Raw genomic sequence first — 17,014 nt, 5'->3', positions numbered from 1 at the left:
TAAACTCCGCTAACAATTGCCCCGCGACAAAGTAATTTAGTTTTACTCCATGTAGTGGCCCACACTGTCCACCACTTCCCCTGGGCATAGTTTTCACTGTGCACCATTCATACTTTCACAAAAAAAAGGAACACAACGAGAGAGTCAGAAAGACACCCTTTTGTTACAAACTGTACACCAATTGTACAGTTTTACACCGTGGAATGAGTTAACGCCAACTCTAACCAGGCGTTATCCTCGTTAAATCACACAACACAGTGCTTCCAATGTAAAGCAGGACACATTTAATAAAACAACATTTTCATTTATTTAGGCACACGCTGAAGCATGGTGTGATCGCCATACCCCCGTGAGCAGGGGGAAATAAATTATAAACAACCCATCCAAAGAGAAAAGACCGAAAACTGCTTTATAACGATACTTTTTCAACAAGAAAATATCTGGATACATACAAAGGATAAAGGAAGATCGCATTTTCCTTGTTTATGAAATTGATACAAACATGTTTTTGCACAAAAAAATAGCGACTTTAAAGTCATGGCTGTTCTCTGACGCATTCGCACGCAAGGCGCACACACTGCTGTGCTGTTCACTCGCTCCCCTCCTTGGTCCCTTTAACTGCGGCGGTCTTTGCCTCGGTGTTGGAATCAGCGTCACCGGCGGCACTGCCCGGGACAGAGGCCAGCACCTCGGATTCAGGGACCCTTCCTCGGGATAGCGCCGCGTCCCCCACAGCCCTCCCTCGGCACGACGCTATGGCCTCGGCATTGATGATCATTCTCCGGCGCCGCGCCACCTCCTCGTTGTCGCTCATCACAACCATGGTACCAGCGCCTGGGAGCTCCGAGGCCGGCCACACCGTCGCACGGCAATAGGGGTGCAGCTCCTGCGGGTACAGCTCCTACGGCACAAACAGTTGTATTAGTGCTGTCACTGGCAGTATGTAGCTGGACAAGAACTCACACTGGAGGCCAGATATACTACAGTAATACTGAAGGACAAAAGATGGCGCAGCGACTGCATGTCCGCTCTCCAATTGACATCAAAATAAGGAGATGCAGTGTATGTCCTTAAACGGCCTAGGCAGACAAACAGGATTAAAATGCACTGTTTTTTGTTTTAAAAAAAAAAATGATATTGTGTTACAAAAGGCTATCTTTATCAGAGGAGATGAGAGGGGAATGGAATGCATTCTCATGAGCTCTTTTCAAATACCCTCTTACTACACCCTTTCTCTATTTGGACTTTGCTACACTTGATTGCTGAATTCTTGGACTCTTCAACTTAGAGAACCTCCGAATGCTGAACCTCTGCTACCAGGAACTACTGACCCTTTTTGCTACTCGCGTGTATGTGCACCTAGCTCTTCTCACTGTGCCTACCTTGTCTGGGCAAAGCCGAAGGCCTCTTAGCTGAAGGATGCCTTGAATGGTATAAATAAGGCACTAACTCACGAGGAATGCCAGAATTTGTCTTACTGTCACTCTTTTATGCCTAATATGTATGACTTATTGTGTAAACTGTCCACTTCTCGAAGCCAGGTATGCAGTCTGCAAGAAACTGTATACTGGCTCAACAAAGTGCACATGTGACACGTTCTCAGAGCTCGGCTGAGTGCTTCACACCATACTGTTCAATGCAGATACACCTCTGATGCTTTTGGAATACATCTTGCTCGCCTGATCTTTCTAATCATAACCTTTCAGTCAAAAGCCAGTGCTGAGGAGTTACAAACTCTTTGGTCAGTTCCGCAACAATTCTTGGTGTCAGAGCATGGTATTGCCTGGTTCTCTGTGTAAGGGGCTGCCATGATGGGAACAGACAAAGGTTGTCCGGTCCGTAGTTTTTGTGAGGTCTCTTCCTACCTGCTGGCCCACTGCAGACAGTGGTAATCAGCATCCCAAAAGCGTCCAAGTAAGGTGTATGGGGACCTAGCGTTAATTATGAGTGGCAAGATAGAAGGGGTATTCTCTGTTATATGGGACTCTCTTGAGCTCTCTTCAGGTGAAAGGCATGGAGTCACTCCCTGTTGTCTATCCTCCGTAAGATAGTCCAGACCTGTGAAGGGTTGGGAACTGGGAAGTATGTGAGATGTGTGATTATCTGTGTGGATGTCTCTTTTGCATTATTGTATGGTCCTGTGACTCTAGATGCAGGGCCAGTAGCCTCCGCAACTGCAGTAGCTACAGGGTCTCCCCCGCTATAACCCACTGTTTGTTGAACACAAGGGCCACCAAGCGTTTGACTTTGTTCCTCTGCAAATCCTCTCTTCTCTTTCTCTCAAACCCTACAACACTCTGCTCATTTTTTCCCTTCTCTTGTCAGTGACAAGAATGGCGATGCCTATGCGATTCGACAGAGTCTGCCCTCTGTACACTGGAGATTAAAGTGTGACTGTTGTGAAAGGGCCAGGACTAAAGGTGAAGCAAAATAGGAGGAATATTTTCTTGGCCCTCTGGCAACACTCCAATGGCATACGTGTGTAAGATTTGTTTGCAATTTTTAAGAAGGGGGGATTGTCATTGAAAATATGATATCCTTGTGTCATGTTAGCATGGATAGATTTCTGACAAGCCTGGTTTGCAATTTCCTGATGTTGATCCTTTTGATCTTGATTAAGTTGAGGTATTTGCAGGGGTTTTTCGAAGTGTCCCACCCAGGGAAAGGTCTATTTTTACCTGTGGTATAATGAAGGTTCACGAAGATATGATAAATCTGTTATTGCTAGTTTGCAAGACTCTAATAAGATGATTGAAGAGAAATGGAAAATCTTTAAACAAGACACTGAGAGGGATTTGGGGGTTCAAACCCACAGTCGCTGGTTGTCCTCCACGCCCAGTCAAAGAGAGAAAAACAAGACCACCCCTATATAATGAGGATACACAGGGATTTGCCTTCCTCCTCCCCAGATTCATTTTCCTAGGAAGCAGAGCCAACTGACCATTCCGCGCTAACCAATTAGGGGCTGAGGGAGGGACCATTGGAAGAGGACTTGAACTGGGCAGATTTTGAAATAATGTTAGACAACTTTCTAACCCCAGCTGAGAAGGGTGCTATAGTTACCCAAGCAGTCAAAGCTCACGAGACAAATAATACTGCCCAGATGTGCCAGTGCAGAACCCTTCATGTGACATACCAGCAGAAAATAGATCCCACCTAACTGTTTTAAGGAATGCCTGGAGGGCCCTGATTCGGGCTTCGGAGGAGGTGGGGAAGACACAGGCGAATTGGACTAAAGTTAAGCTACACATGCAGCGGACTTTGCCTCCAGAGTGGTAGGTATCCTGAGAGTACCCGAGGGAGTAAATGCAAGTTCAGCTAACTCTGTGCCCTTAGTGGTCGGAGCCTATGTTAGAAATTCACTCCGTTACATCAGAGGGTACACTGAAGAACACACTGCCATTGAGGTTATTTTGTGGCAGAGATAGTAGAAGGACAAGTTGAAGGAAAAGTATAAGTGGGGTAAAGTCCTTGCACTTTAGCTGAAAAACTTGGAGGCTTTAGTAGAGGGGCAGGGAATGGAGCACAGGCAATAGGGTCAGGGCCTTCAGGGAAGACTAACAGGTTCCGGGCAATGAGGACACACCCCGGGGATAAGTGTATATGTATTGTCATAGGAAAGGACATGGGGTGAGGTCTTGCCCTAAGAAATGGAACAGAGACCCTAGATTTGATGAGCAGATTGTACCCGAGTCTTCGCGTGACCAGTTTACCAGCCCTAATGTACCCCAACACCAGAAACACCAATGTCATGCACACCTTTGGTTTCTGACGGTCTTCTCCCTCCGAGGTTCCCAACACTATGGGGCTCATTCCGAGCCCGGCGGGCGGCTGGAACCGCCCGCCGGGCGGGAACCGCCCAAAGACCGCACCGCGGTCAAATGACCGCGGGGTCAATTTGACTTTCCCGCTGGGCCGGCGGGCGATCTCCAGAAGATCGTCCGCCGGCCCAGCGGGAAAGCCCCTGCAACGAGGAAGCCGGCTCCGAATGGAGCCGGCGGAGTTGCAGGGGTGCGACGGGTGCAGTAGCACCTGTCGCGATTTTCACTGTCTGCATGCAGACAGTGAAAATCATGGTGGGGCCCCCAGGGGCCCCACGACACCCATTCCCGCCATCCTGTTCCTGGCGGGTTTTACCACCAGGAACAGGATGGCGGGAAGGGGGTCGGAATCCCCATGGCGGCATGGAGGATTCCCTGAGCCAGGGGAAAACCGGCGGGAAACCGCCGGTTCCCCTTTTCTGACCGCGGCTTTACCGCCGCGGTCAGAATGGCCCTGGAAGCACCGCCAGCCTGTTGGCGGTGCTTCCGTGGTCCCCGGCCCTGGCGGTTTGAAACCGCCAGGGTCGGAATGACCACCTATGTGCCTTGCAGTGTGCTGAACCCTCAGGTTATCATCATCATTGAGGTACATCCTTTTGAAATGCAATCAACACTGGGACATCGTTCAGCTCTCTGGGGATGTGAAAATGCTGCCATCAGATGTTAACACTGTTGTTCAGGGCTTTGCTGGCACCCCCATCAGCCTCCAACTATCTGAATCTCTCTCTGTCTCTTTTGGCCCTATTAAAGACAGACACATGTTTCTTCTCAGCCCTGTTGGAAACGTCCTGGTGATGGTTGATAAAATGTCAGGGTGGCTGGATGGTTGATAAAATGTCAAAGCCACAAACTTGTCACAACGGCAGGCATATTTGGTCTTTGTGGAGGAAGACCTGGTTGCAAAGATAACCTCACAGACTTTGGGAGGGAGACTGAGGACTCTCAACTGCTGCTGCGCAATCTCCATGCAAGAAGGCGGCACATGCGCAGGTTTGGGTGCAGAACCCTGCCCTAATGCTGGACCAGGCAATCCTCCCAAAGGGGAAGCCTGATCGGAGGACTGATGTTTATGTGCAGGAATTCGGGATACCATACTCTATATGCGCAATTCAGAGTCATAAGGATGAGTTGGGCCCAGTCTGTCCTGACAGTCTTCACAGCCTGGGCAGGAGTGGTATTGGCGGGAAGAAGTGAAGGAATCCTCAGCTCCACTAAAGAGTATGGGGACATATTTATGAGCCCCTAGCGCCACTGGAGCATCACTTTACATGTTGCTCCGGTGGGGCTATGCCCTGCACCTTATTTACAAGGTGGGGTTAAGCCACTTTTTGTGGCTTTACGCCACCTTGTAAATACGGCCCCTTCACACGCAGCACTTTGCGTTAAAGGGGCATGCAATCAGTGTTGCTGTCGGCGTGCCACAGCAACACCCATTGCATTTTGACGCTGCCTCAGATTTATGTGTTTTCGTAATCCTGAGGCAGCACCAAAATTTAACACCACCCCAGGGGTGGCGTTAGAGTGACATGACGAAGAGGAATACTCTTATTCCTCCTTGTTTTTTTGCTTTTTCTATGTGTGCTAGAGCAAAATGCCAGAAATGATTGTTTATGTGCGGGAAGGTGTCCCTTTCTGCACATAAACAATCATTCAAAATGACGCTTTGGCATTCTGCAGCAAAAACAGAAGTGCCAAATCTCCATTAGTGATTGTTTATGTGCAGGAAGTGACACCTTCCTGCACATAAACAATCAAACCCCTCAATGCAGACATCCTTGCATGATGGTGCAAGGATGCCTGCGTTGGCGCTAGGCAGCTCAATTTAGCGCCAGCGCAGGGGGAAACGCAGGCGTATTTTAATTAATATGGTGCATCCCTGCATTTCTAAAGTGACGCATTCTGGCGCTGCCAATTTTGGAGCAGCACCGCAATGCGCCATTTTCTGTTAAATATGGTCCATAATGCGTCTCTGAGCAAGAGCCGGCTTGGAAAATCCAACACACAGAAGTGCTGACATTGCGCGTTCTAAGCAGTTGTAAATAGTTCAAACCTAGGTTCTCATGAGTCATAGAAGAGACTTTGCATCATCCCCGGATGTGGATAATCCATGAGGCATTGACAGCTGAGTTCAGAGACCCCACCAGGTGTTGCATGTCATGGAAAATGTCCTGACGTTCCTGCAATGCCCAGAGTCACAGACACTCCTGGCACAGAGTCCATGTGACGGTGTGTTGTCCGTGAAAAACCTAAACCAGCCGTCCCTTGATGGAGGGATGGAAGATTTTCAGTGCCAAGCCTATCGCTCTCATCTCCAACAAGCTGATGTGGATATGAGACTCCACCAAAGACCAGAGTCCTCTGATCTCTGCCTCTCCAAAGTGGCTTCCCCAACCCAAAAGCAACGCATCTGTTACTACTGTGAGATCTAGTAGGGAAAGAAGATGGGTCTGCTGCTGACCTACTCACTGTTTGTTAGCCGCCACTCCTGACCTTTTGCAGCACCCTCCGATATCTGGGCCAGGTTGGAGAGATTTCCCTGATGCTGTGTCCATTGAGGCCCACATGTGTCAGTGATCATGCTTTATCAGCAGGATGCAGGAGACCATGAGACCCAGCAGCCTCACAGTCAGTTTCACCAAAATCCAAGATAGAAGCTGAAACATTTTTATTATAGCCCGAATATCCTGGACACAACGATTCGGAGGATGGTTGCGGAAGTGCACTGTGTCCAGAATGGCTCTGATTAAAGTAAGCATCTGATACGGAGTCAGGTGTGACTTCAGCACATTGATGGTGAGTCCCTGTGAATGCAGGAGGTCCGCCGTAGTCTGGAGATGTGTGATGACTACCTGCAATGAGCCCGCTTTCTACTGCCAGTTGTCAAGGTAGTGGAAAACTGGAACCCCTGATTTCTGTAGATGGGCAGCAACACTGTCATCACTTTCATAAACACCTGAGGGGCACTGTTAAGGCCAAAAGGGGGCACAGCAAACTGAAAATAAGCAAACTGAAAATATTCATGGCCCGCTGTGAACTGCAGGTAACATCTATGGACCAGCAGGATGGGTATATGGAAATATGCGTCCTGCAAGTCCACCACTAACATCCAGTCTCCTGGATCCAGGGCAATCAGGAACTGAGCTAATGTGAGCATCTTGAATTTCTCTTTCTTCAGGAAGTAGTTGAGATGGCGCAAATCTAGAATAAGGCGAAGGCTGCCATCCTTTTCGAGCACAAGAAAGTAGCAGGAATAACTACCACAACCTACTTCTGATGCTGGTACCCTCTTGATGACCCCTTTGGACAACATTGCCTGTACCGCCTGATGCAAGAGTTAGAGATGATCCTTCAACAGCTGATCTGAGGAGAGTTGCAATTGATGACGGGGTTTCTGTGAATGGAAGGGGTAACTCCGCTGAACAATTTAGAGCACCCACTTGTCTGAAGTTATAAGGTGGTGCTGGATCCTGCAGTCAACTGATTGCTTGTGATGTTCTGAGGGCATGTTAAAGAGGTTTGGAAGGGACAGCTGCCAGACTGGGCAGATCTCTGGTTTTGGGTCCCACAAGGCTTGTGGGAGCTGTTCCATGACCACGAATGACTGGAGAGTCTGTTGGCCTTGGATTCTGGGTGGAAATGGACTGATAGCCCTTACCCTATCCACGGAAGGAGCGGAAGGCAGGATTAGGCTGGCGTGGGACCGGGCAGTGGCCCTGCTCTCCCTAAAGTGCTCAAGTAGTGAATCTACCTTGTTGCTGAACAGGCAAGTTCCTTTGAAGGGCATGTCCATAAGGGATGCCTGAACTTCCCTTTGAGAAGTAAGTGGATCTCAATCAAGATGGCTATGAAGCACCACCGACTAAGCAATTGCTCTATCCAGTGACGGCAGTGCAAGGCTGATGGAAGATAAAATCCTCTTGAATTCCCTAACTGATGGCGTGGTAGGGAACACAGCAGTGTTAACCTTGGAAGTTGAGGCTTGTATTACCAGGCTTTCAAGGGTGGGTGCCTGGTGAGGAAAGGTGGATTCCCAGGAGCAGGGCATTGGCGGTGCGTGATCATCTTCTGCTCATGAGCACTTGTGCAGGGCTTGGCCCAGACCCAGTGGGGGATATCAGTGAGGGCTTCATTGAAGGGGAGGAGAGGTTCCAAAGGGTATATACCCCATGTTGAAGCACCACTGTAAAGACATTTGTCTTGACTGACACCAAGGGCAGCGTAAGATGCAATACCTCAGCCATCTTTCACACTACCCTAGCAAAAGAAGCCCCATGCTCTTTAGCTACAATAGGAGGAGAGACCGGGACATTGTCTGGTGAGTTTTGGTATCAGTCAGTTCCTCATACCAGTTATCCTTGGACAAGGGCTCCTCAAGGTGGGTCAATGTAGCCATACGGATCCTCAGATCTGCCCAAAGCATATTCCTCACAGGTCCTGTAAAAAAATAAAGGCACTGTCTACAACTGAAAGATGGGAAAACATTGGCCACAGCACACAGAGAGTAATGTCCAACAGTAAGGCAGAAAAAGATATTCCTGGTGTGGTTCCGAGAGTTGAGGGAAGTATAAAGTTGAAACGAGTCTCAAATCCTGTTTGCAGATGGTGTCTTTATTCGTAGGTGCTTAGAAAGCATTGAGTCATCGTGGAGATACAGCCAACACGTGTTTCGTCACACAAGTGACTTTATCAAGGCTGTAATAAAGTAATGACAGCAAACATTGGATACATATGTGTGTATTGGAATCTGGTGTGAAACCAGAAAGCGTTCTGATTATGTAAGTGAGTAAGTGATTAACATGGCTTTAGAGGTGAGTGGTAGTGGGGTCAAATAACAGCACCGTGATCAAGTTTTAAAGTTGGTCTATAAAAACAAAATGTTGGAGAGTAATAGAGTATATGCAATTTGAAGCAGTGTGAGCATGCAATTGTTGTGCAATAGGGAGAAACTTAAAAGTCTACGAGAAATGCAGGAGAGAAAGTAGAAAAGATAAAGGGGAGATACGGCTAAATGCAAGTTTAGAAAAAAGAAACAGTAATGAAGGCGGTGAGCCCAGAGGGCATAACAGACGGGTGAGAGTCATACCTGGGACAGCAGGCTCAAGTAGGTTTGGTGGTGGTGTGTAGTAGTGAAGTATAGGTGGGCTGGAGAGAAAGTGAGTGAGATGGATCAGAGAAAAGGAGAGAAATAGAATGGGATAAGTAATCGTGTGTGACAGGATAGTTGGGAAAACGTAGAGAGCTAAAAAATGTAAAGGTAAGGTGATAAGAAGGAAAAAGGTGGGGAAAAATGTAAAGGTAAGGCGATAAGAAGGAAAAAGGTGAGGAAAAGTTGGATTAGAGAGAAAGGAAAATCTATATAAATAGAAGAAAGATAAGAATGGTCAGTGAGAACATACCTGAGTAAATGGTAAAGAACTGAAATAGGTATGGCTGCGCCAGGCAGCTACAGGTGCGTGTGTAAAAGGCTTGCATGGAATCGAAGATATGAGAAGGCCCTGATAAGCCTATAAAATGACCTAAAGTGGTAACAGGGAAGAAAATAGGTATATAAAGCGAGGGCAGGATTTTAAAAAAGAGTAAACGCAATAAAAGCCGGTGAATGAATATCCAGTTTAAATAAGCGGTTGGTAATTGGTGATTTAAGGTAAAAAGAATTAATTGTTGCGTCTGAGTAAGAGTCACACCGGTATAAAGACACAGAATCGGGGTGTACGGTGGCCCCAAAATGAACAAGTCACGGTTGGGAGAATGCAAAAAATATAACCCGGGTCGTGGTGAGCGGCTGGTGAGGGCTCGACACACGTGAGTCTAATTAATTAAAAATGACCGCAGGGGCGAGGGCGTGCACTAAATAACGGTGAGAAAATCACTGAGAGAAAGGATAAAGTGCGAGTCTCGATCGTAAGGCGAGGTAAGTGATAAGCACATTGAAGTGACTGTTGCCCGTGAAGAGGAGCGTAGGGGTGTGGGTATAACTAGAGTGATTAGGGGGGAAAAGGAACGCTTAAAACATGGAGTAATAGAAGCGATTCTCGTTCTTAGGAAATATCTAGCAAAATGCGTTAACTAGTGGCAGTGAGGACCGCGTTACGATGAGCGTGGCGAAGGCGAGTTGGGAACTTACTGAGTAGTAGCGTAGTGGTGAGCTGTCCGGTAAACGCGAGATCGAGTGATGATCTGCGAGGGGAAATACTAGTAGATTAAGTAGGAGGCAGAGGTGCAGTTGACATGGAAAAGGGACTAAGTTAAATAAGCTGCACTGACGACCCTCTTTGGTGTGACTGGGCTGAAAGGGTGAAAGCGACGGCCATCTTGAATGTAAATCGGAGAAAATGTGACACCATATAATAGGAAAAGCATAAACAGTAGAAACGTTAGTAAGGGTTCGACAGTGACTCTGTTGATGCTGGGCACCGAGAAGGTGCCTGGAGAACCGGAGAAGAGGATAGAATCAAGACATAAGAGAGTGACAGTGTGATTGTGTCCAAGGATATAATAGGTGTGTAATGTTACACTACTGCACTATACAGTTGTGATGGTAAATGAGACCAACAAGAGGTAGAGGCAATGAAGTGTAGTAGGTAGGTGCAACAGTTGAGCCATATGCATAGAAACATGTATACATCAGTGGGATATACAGTAGTCCTCAGTATTATACAGTGTTTGGGAAATATTAGTCAACAGTATAAGAGCCATTCATATTTGTTACAATGAAAAGAAACAGAAAATATATAGTTCTTTGTATTGAATGTGTTCTCAGTGTAGTGAGTGGGTGTAGCAGTTCACACCCATTGCATAAAAACATGTGTTTATTAATGGGATATACAATAGTTCACAGTATTGTTAATGTTTAGGAAATATTAGTAATAGTTGTAAGAGCCCTTCACATGTGTCGTCGTGAGGAGATAAGTATATAGCACTAAGATGGTACACAGTGGTCCACAGTATTACTAGAGTTAGGAAATATTAGGTAACGGTATGTGAGCGAATCTCATGCGTCGCAGTGACAAGTTACAACAATCAAATCAGTAAATGTGGACGTACTGTACATGCGCAATGGAAAATCAAATTATAGAAATAAAGACCATGAAGTACAGTAAGTATAGTAGTTAACACAATTTGTGTAAGCACATACATGTACCAATAAGGAATACAGTAGTGCACAATATTAGTGAAAACAGGCAATGCTAATGTGTATACTGTAGACAGGAGGAATGGCGAATCATGCGAGAAAAAAGTGAAGTTCACGATCCGTGTTCAAGCCTAGTTCAACTGCGCGAAGCTTTATGATCCATTTAGATTCGCATCTACGTAGATCCCTGGTTCTATCTCCCCATCTTGGTGAATTGGGAACTTGAGTGATGCCATGGAATCTAAGGCTCAGGAGATCCTGCTCCCCGTGCGATGTGTTGAAATGGACAGCCATAGGATAGCTGATGTTAGCATTCCTGATGGCTCTGACATGTTCCTGAATACGTTCTTTTAGTGGGCGTATTGAACTGCCAACATAGATCAGACCACATACACATATCAGACAGTAGACAGTGAACTTCGTGTTGCAATTCATGAAAGTCTTGATGTGATGCGTGGTCACGGTGTTGTAGGAAAAGGAAGTGGTTTTGTTAAGGGCTAGTTGGCAAGAGATACAGCAACCACATTTGTAAAAACCATTTGGTTTTGCGGGAATCCACCCTGTGGATGGTGTCAGAGGTGTGGGACAGAGAAAGCTCGGGCACAGAATGTTCCTAAGGGTCCGACCTCTGCTGTGTACAATGGTAGGAGACCCTCCTATTGAGTCTTTGAGGCAAGTGTCCAACCTTAACAGATGCCAGTGTTTCTTGAGAATACGTAGCACATCCTTACTTGCAGGGCTGTATTGGGTAATGAAAGAGACCGGTCTGCTGTTGGAGAGACCCTGAGCCACTGGTTCTTTGCGGTTCTTAATCAGTAAATCGTGTTGGTTTTTGTTACATATACGTTTTCTGGCCGCCGAGATGAGTTTGTTGGTATACCCTCTAGTTTGAAAACGGTAAGTCAGGTTCTTAAGCTCCTGTTTAAAGATGTCATTGTCAGTGCAGTTGCGCCGAATTCTAACCATTTCGCCGTATGGGATGGCCCTAATCTGTGAAAGGGGGTGGGCGCTGTGAGCATGTAGTACAGAATTGCAGGCGGTGGGTTTCCTGTACAGTCTAGACATGATCTTGTTGTCGGTGATGTACAAAAGCAAGTCGAGGAACTCGATTTTGGTCGTGTCCATTTTGTGAGTGAAAACTAAGTTAAAATCATTGGTGTTAAGGTGTTTGATGAGTATATTGAGATCCGAGACATTGCCAGTCCAGATAGCTAGAATATCATCAATATATCTACCCCAATACAGGATATGTTCAGTAAGATCAGGCGGGCAGTTGGACCATAGGTGTTTTTTCTCAAATTGACCCATGTAGAGATTGGCATATGAAGGGGAGAATTTAGCTCCCATGGCTACACCTTGACACTGTCGGTACCATCTACCATCATGTAAGAATACATTGTTCTCTAGTACCAACCGTGTGAGGTCAAGCAGCATACGTGTGTGATCAAATAGTGTGGCATCTCGGGTATTGAGCGTACGTTGGAGCATTTCCAGTCCCCTTTCCAGGGGGATGGATGTGTAAAGAGAACTAACGTCGAGGCAGACAAACATAAAGTCTTCTGACCAATCAATGTCTTCCAATTGACACAACAAGTCACGGGTGTCCTGTATGTAGGACGGAAGGTTATGAACCAAGGGTTGGAGAAAGGAGTCAATGTACTCAGAGATGTGTTCCGTAGGTGAACCAATCCCTGAGATAATGGGTCTGCCAGGAGGAAAGCCCCCTGGCTTATGGACTTTTGGTAAGATGTATATACAAGGAGCCCGGGGCGCCTCGATGTACAGAAATCTGTATTCTAAGTCAGTCAGGAGACAGTGATTTCTCCAAAATGTCAATTTCTTTTTGATCATGCTGGTAATGTTGGAAAGAGGGTTACTTGGTAGTAGAGAGTAGGCCTGGGTGTCATTGAGTTGTCTGTCTATTTCTGCAACATAGTCACTCCTGTTCATGACGACGACATTGCCCCCTTTGTCAGCCTCCCTGATAACTATATCTGGACATATGGAGAGTTTATGCAGCGCACGCAGTTCCTCGGAGTTGAGATTGTTGGAAGGTCTGTGGGTGCGTGTGCTCCTTTTGTCCTCTAGGTTATAGAGTTCCGTACTGACGGCTTGGTAGAAGACGTCAATGTGATTGTCTGGCGGTAGCGTGGGGACAAACATGGAATTGGGTTTGAGCCAAACATTGATTGGTCAGAAGACTTTATGTTTGTCTGCCTCGACGTTAGTTCTCTTTACACATCCATCCCCCTGGAAAGGGGACTGGAAATGCTCCAACGTACGCTCAATACCCGAGATGCCACACTATTTGATCACACACGTATGCTGCTTGACCTCACACGGTTGGTACTAGAGAACAATGTATTCTTACATGATGGTAGATGGTACCGACAGTGTCAAGGTGTAGCCATGGGAGCTAAATTCTCCCCTTCATATGCCAATCTCTACATGGGTCAATTTGAGAAAAAACACCTATGGTCCAACTGCCCGCCTGATCTTACTGAACATATCCTGTATTGGGGTAGATATATTGATGATATTCTAGCTATCTGGACTGGCAATGTCTCGGATCTCAATATACTCATCAAACACCTTAACACCAATGATTTTAACTTAGTTTTCACTCACAAAATGGACACGACCAAAATCGAGTTCCTCGACTTGCTTTTGTACATCACCGACAACAAGATCATGTCTAGACTGTACAGGAAACCCACCGCCTGCAATTCTGTACTACATGCTCACAGCGCCCACCCCCTTTCACAGATTAGGGCCATCCCATACGGCGAAATGGTTAGAATTCGGCGCAACTGCACTGACAATGACATCTTTAAACAGGAGCTTAAGAACCTGACTTACCGTTTTCAAACTAGAGGGTATACCAACAAACTCATCTCGGCGGCCAGAAAACGTATATGTAACAAAAACCAACACGATTTACTGATTAAGAACCGCAAAGAACCAGTGGCTCAGGGTCTCTCCAACAGCAGACCGGTCTCTTTCATTACCCAATACAGCCCTGCAAGTAAGGATGTGCTACGTATTCTCAAGAAACACTGGCATCTGTTAAGGTTGGACACTTGCCTCAAAGACTCAATAGGAGGGTCTCCTACCATTGTACACAGCAGAGGTCGGACCCTTAGGAACATTCTGTGCCCGAGCTTTCTCTGTCCCACACCTCTGACACCATCCACAGGGTGGATTCCCGCGAAACCAAATGGTTTTTACAAATGTGGTTGCTGTATCTCTTGCCAACTAGCCCTTAACAAAACCACTTCCTTTTCCTACAACACCGTGACCACGCATCACATCAAGACTTTCATGAATTGCAACACGAAGTTCACTGTCTACTGTCTGATATGTGTATGTGGTCTGATCTATGTTGGCAGTTCAATACGCCCACTAAAAGAACGTATTCAGGAACATGTCAGAGCCATCAGGAATGCTAACATCAGCTATCCTATGGCTGTCCATTTCAACACATCGCACGGGGAGCAGGATCTCCTGAGCCTTAGATTCCATGGCATCACTCAAGTTCCCAATTCACCAAGATGGGGAGATAGAACCAGGGATCTACGTAGATGCGAATCTAAATGGATCATAAAGCTTCGCGCAGTTGAACTAGGCTTGAACACGGATCGTGAACTTCACTTTTTTCTCGCATGATTCGCCATTCCTCCTGTCTACAGTATACACATTAGCATTGCCTGTTTTCACTAATATTGTGCACTACTGTATTTCTTATTGGTACATGTATGCGCTTACACAAATTGTGTTAACTACTATACTTACTGTACTTCATGGTCTCTATTTCTATAATTTGATTTTCCATTGCGCATGTACAGTACGTCCACATATACTGATTTGATTGTTGTAACTTGTCACTGCGACGCATGAGATTCGCTCACATACCGTTACCTAATATTTCCTAACTCTAGTAATACTGTGGACCACTGTGTACCATCTTAGTGCTATATACTTATCTCCTCACGACGACACATGTGAAGGGCTCTTACAACTATTACTAATATTTCCTAAACATTAACAATACTGTGAACTATTGTATATCCCATTAATAAACACATGTTTTTATGCAATGGGTGTGAACTGCTACACCCACTCACTACACTGAGAACACATTCAATACAAAGAACTATATATTTTCTGTTTCTTTTCATTGTAACAAATATGAATGGCTCTTATACTGTTGACTAATATTTCCCAAACACTGTATAATACTGAGGACTACTGTATATCCCACTGATGTATACATGTTTCTATGCATATGGCTCAACTGTTGCACCTACCTACTACACTTCATTGCCTCTACCTCTTGTTGGTCTCATTTACCATCACAACTGTATAGTGCAGTAGTGTAACATTACACACCTATTATATCCTTGGACACAATCACACTGTCACTCTCTTATGTCTTGATTCTATCCTCTTCTCCGGTTCTCCAGGCACCTTCTCGGTGCCCAGCATCAACAGAGTCACTGTCGAACCCTTACTAACGTTTCTACTGTTTATGCTTTTCCTATTATATGGTGTCACATTTTCTCCGATTTACATTCAAGATGGCCGTCGCTTTCACCCTTTCAGCCCAGTCACACCAAAGAGGGTCGTCAGTGCAGCTTATTTAACTTAGTCCCTTTTCCATGTCAACTGCACCTCTGCCTCCTACTTAATCTACTAGTATTTCCCCTCGCAGATCATCACTCGATCTCGCGTTTACCGGACAGCTCACCACTACGCTACTACTCGGTAAGTTCCCAACTCGCCTTCGCCACGCTCATCGTAACGCGGTCCTCACTGCCACTAGTTAACGCATTTTGCTAGATATTTCCTAAGAACGAGAATCGCTTCTATTTCTCCATGTTTTAAGCGTTCCTTTTCCCCCCTAATCACTCTAGTTATACCCACACCCCTACGCTCCTCTTCACGGGCAACAGTCACTTCAATGTGCTTATCACTTACCTCGCCTTACGATCGAGACTCGCACTTTATCCTTTCTCTCAGTGATTTTCTCACCGTTATTTAGTGCACGCCCTCGCCCCTGCGGTCATTTTTAATTAATTAGACTCACGTGTGTCGAGCCCTCACCAGCCGCTCACCACGACCCGTGTTATATTTTTTGCATTCTCCCAACCGTGACTTGTTCATTTTGGGGCCACCGTACACCCCGATTCTGTGTCTTTATACCGGTGTGACTCTTACTCAGACGCAACAATTAATTCTTTTTACCTTAAATCACCAATTACCAACCGCTTATTTAAACTGGATATTCATTCACCGGCTTTTATTGCGTTTACTCTTTTTTAAAATCCTGCCCTCGCTTTATATACCTATTTTCTTCCCTGTTACCACTTTAGGTCATTTTATAGGCTTATCAGGGCCTTCTCATATCTTCGATTTCATGCAAGCCTTTTACACACGCACCTGCAGCTGCCTGGCGCAGCCATACCTATTTCAGTTCTTTACCATTTACTCAGGTATGTTCTCACTGACCATTCTTATCTTTCTTCTATTTATATAGATTTTCCTTTCTCTCTAATCCAACTTTTCCTCACCTTTTTCCTTCTTATCGCCTTACCTTTACATTTTTCCCCACCTTTTTCCTTCTTATCACCTTACCTTTACATTTTTTAGCTCTCTACGTTTTCCCAACTATCCTGTCACACACGATTACTTATCCCATTCTATTTCTCTCCTTTTCTCTGATCCATCTCACTCACTTTCTCTCCAGCCCACCTATACTTCACTACTACACACCACCACCAAACCTACTTGAGCTTGCTGTCCCAGGTATGACTCTCACCCTTCTGTTATGCCCTCTGGGCTCACCGCCTTCATTACTGTTTCTTTTTTCTAAACTTGCATTTAGCCGTATCTCCCCTTTATCTTTTCTACTTTCTCTCCTGCATTTCTCGTAGACTTTTAAGTTTCTCCCTATTGCACAACAATTGCATGCTCACACTGCTTCAAATTGCATATACTCTATTACTCTCCAACATTTTGTTTTTATAGACCAACTTTAAAACTTGATCACGGTGCTGTTATT

The 17,014-nt window shown here is 45.8% G+C and overlaps 1 protein-coding gene across 1 annotated transcript in view; it reads right to left on the bottom strand.

The window, feature by feature from the left end:
- Positions 1–362: 362 nt before the first annotated feature.
- FAM178B (family with sequence similarity 178 member B) overlaps positions 363–17,014 on the bottom strand; it is an 80,507-nt gene continuing 63,855 nt past the window's right edge. The window contains exon 3 of the mRNA XM_069215478.1: positions 363–901. Coding sequence (XP_069071579.1) covers positions 590–901 — 312 coding nt within the window. The 3' untranslated portion in view covers positions 363–589. The remainder of the gene's footprint in view (positions 902–17,014) is intronic.

The sequence above is a fragment of the Pleurodeles waltl genome, chromosome 11 (assembly GCF_031143425.1).
Source record: "Pleurodeles waltl isolate 20211129_DDA chromosome 11, aPleWal1.hap1.20221129, whole genome shotgun sequence".
Classification (NCBI taxonomy): domain Eukaryota; kingdom Metazoa; phylum Chordata; class Amphibia; order Caudata; family Salamandridae; genus Pleurodeles; species Pleurodeles waltl.
Note: the sequence above shows the minus strand (reverse complement) of the source record. Positions and strands in the feature narration are given on the sequence as shown.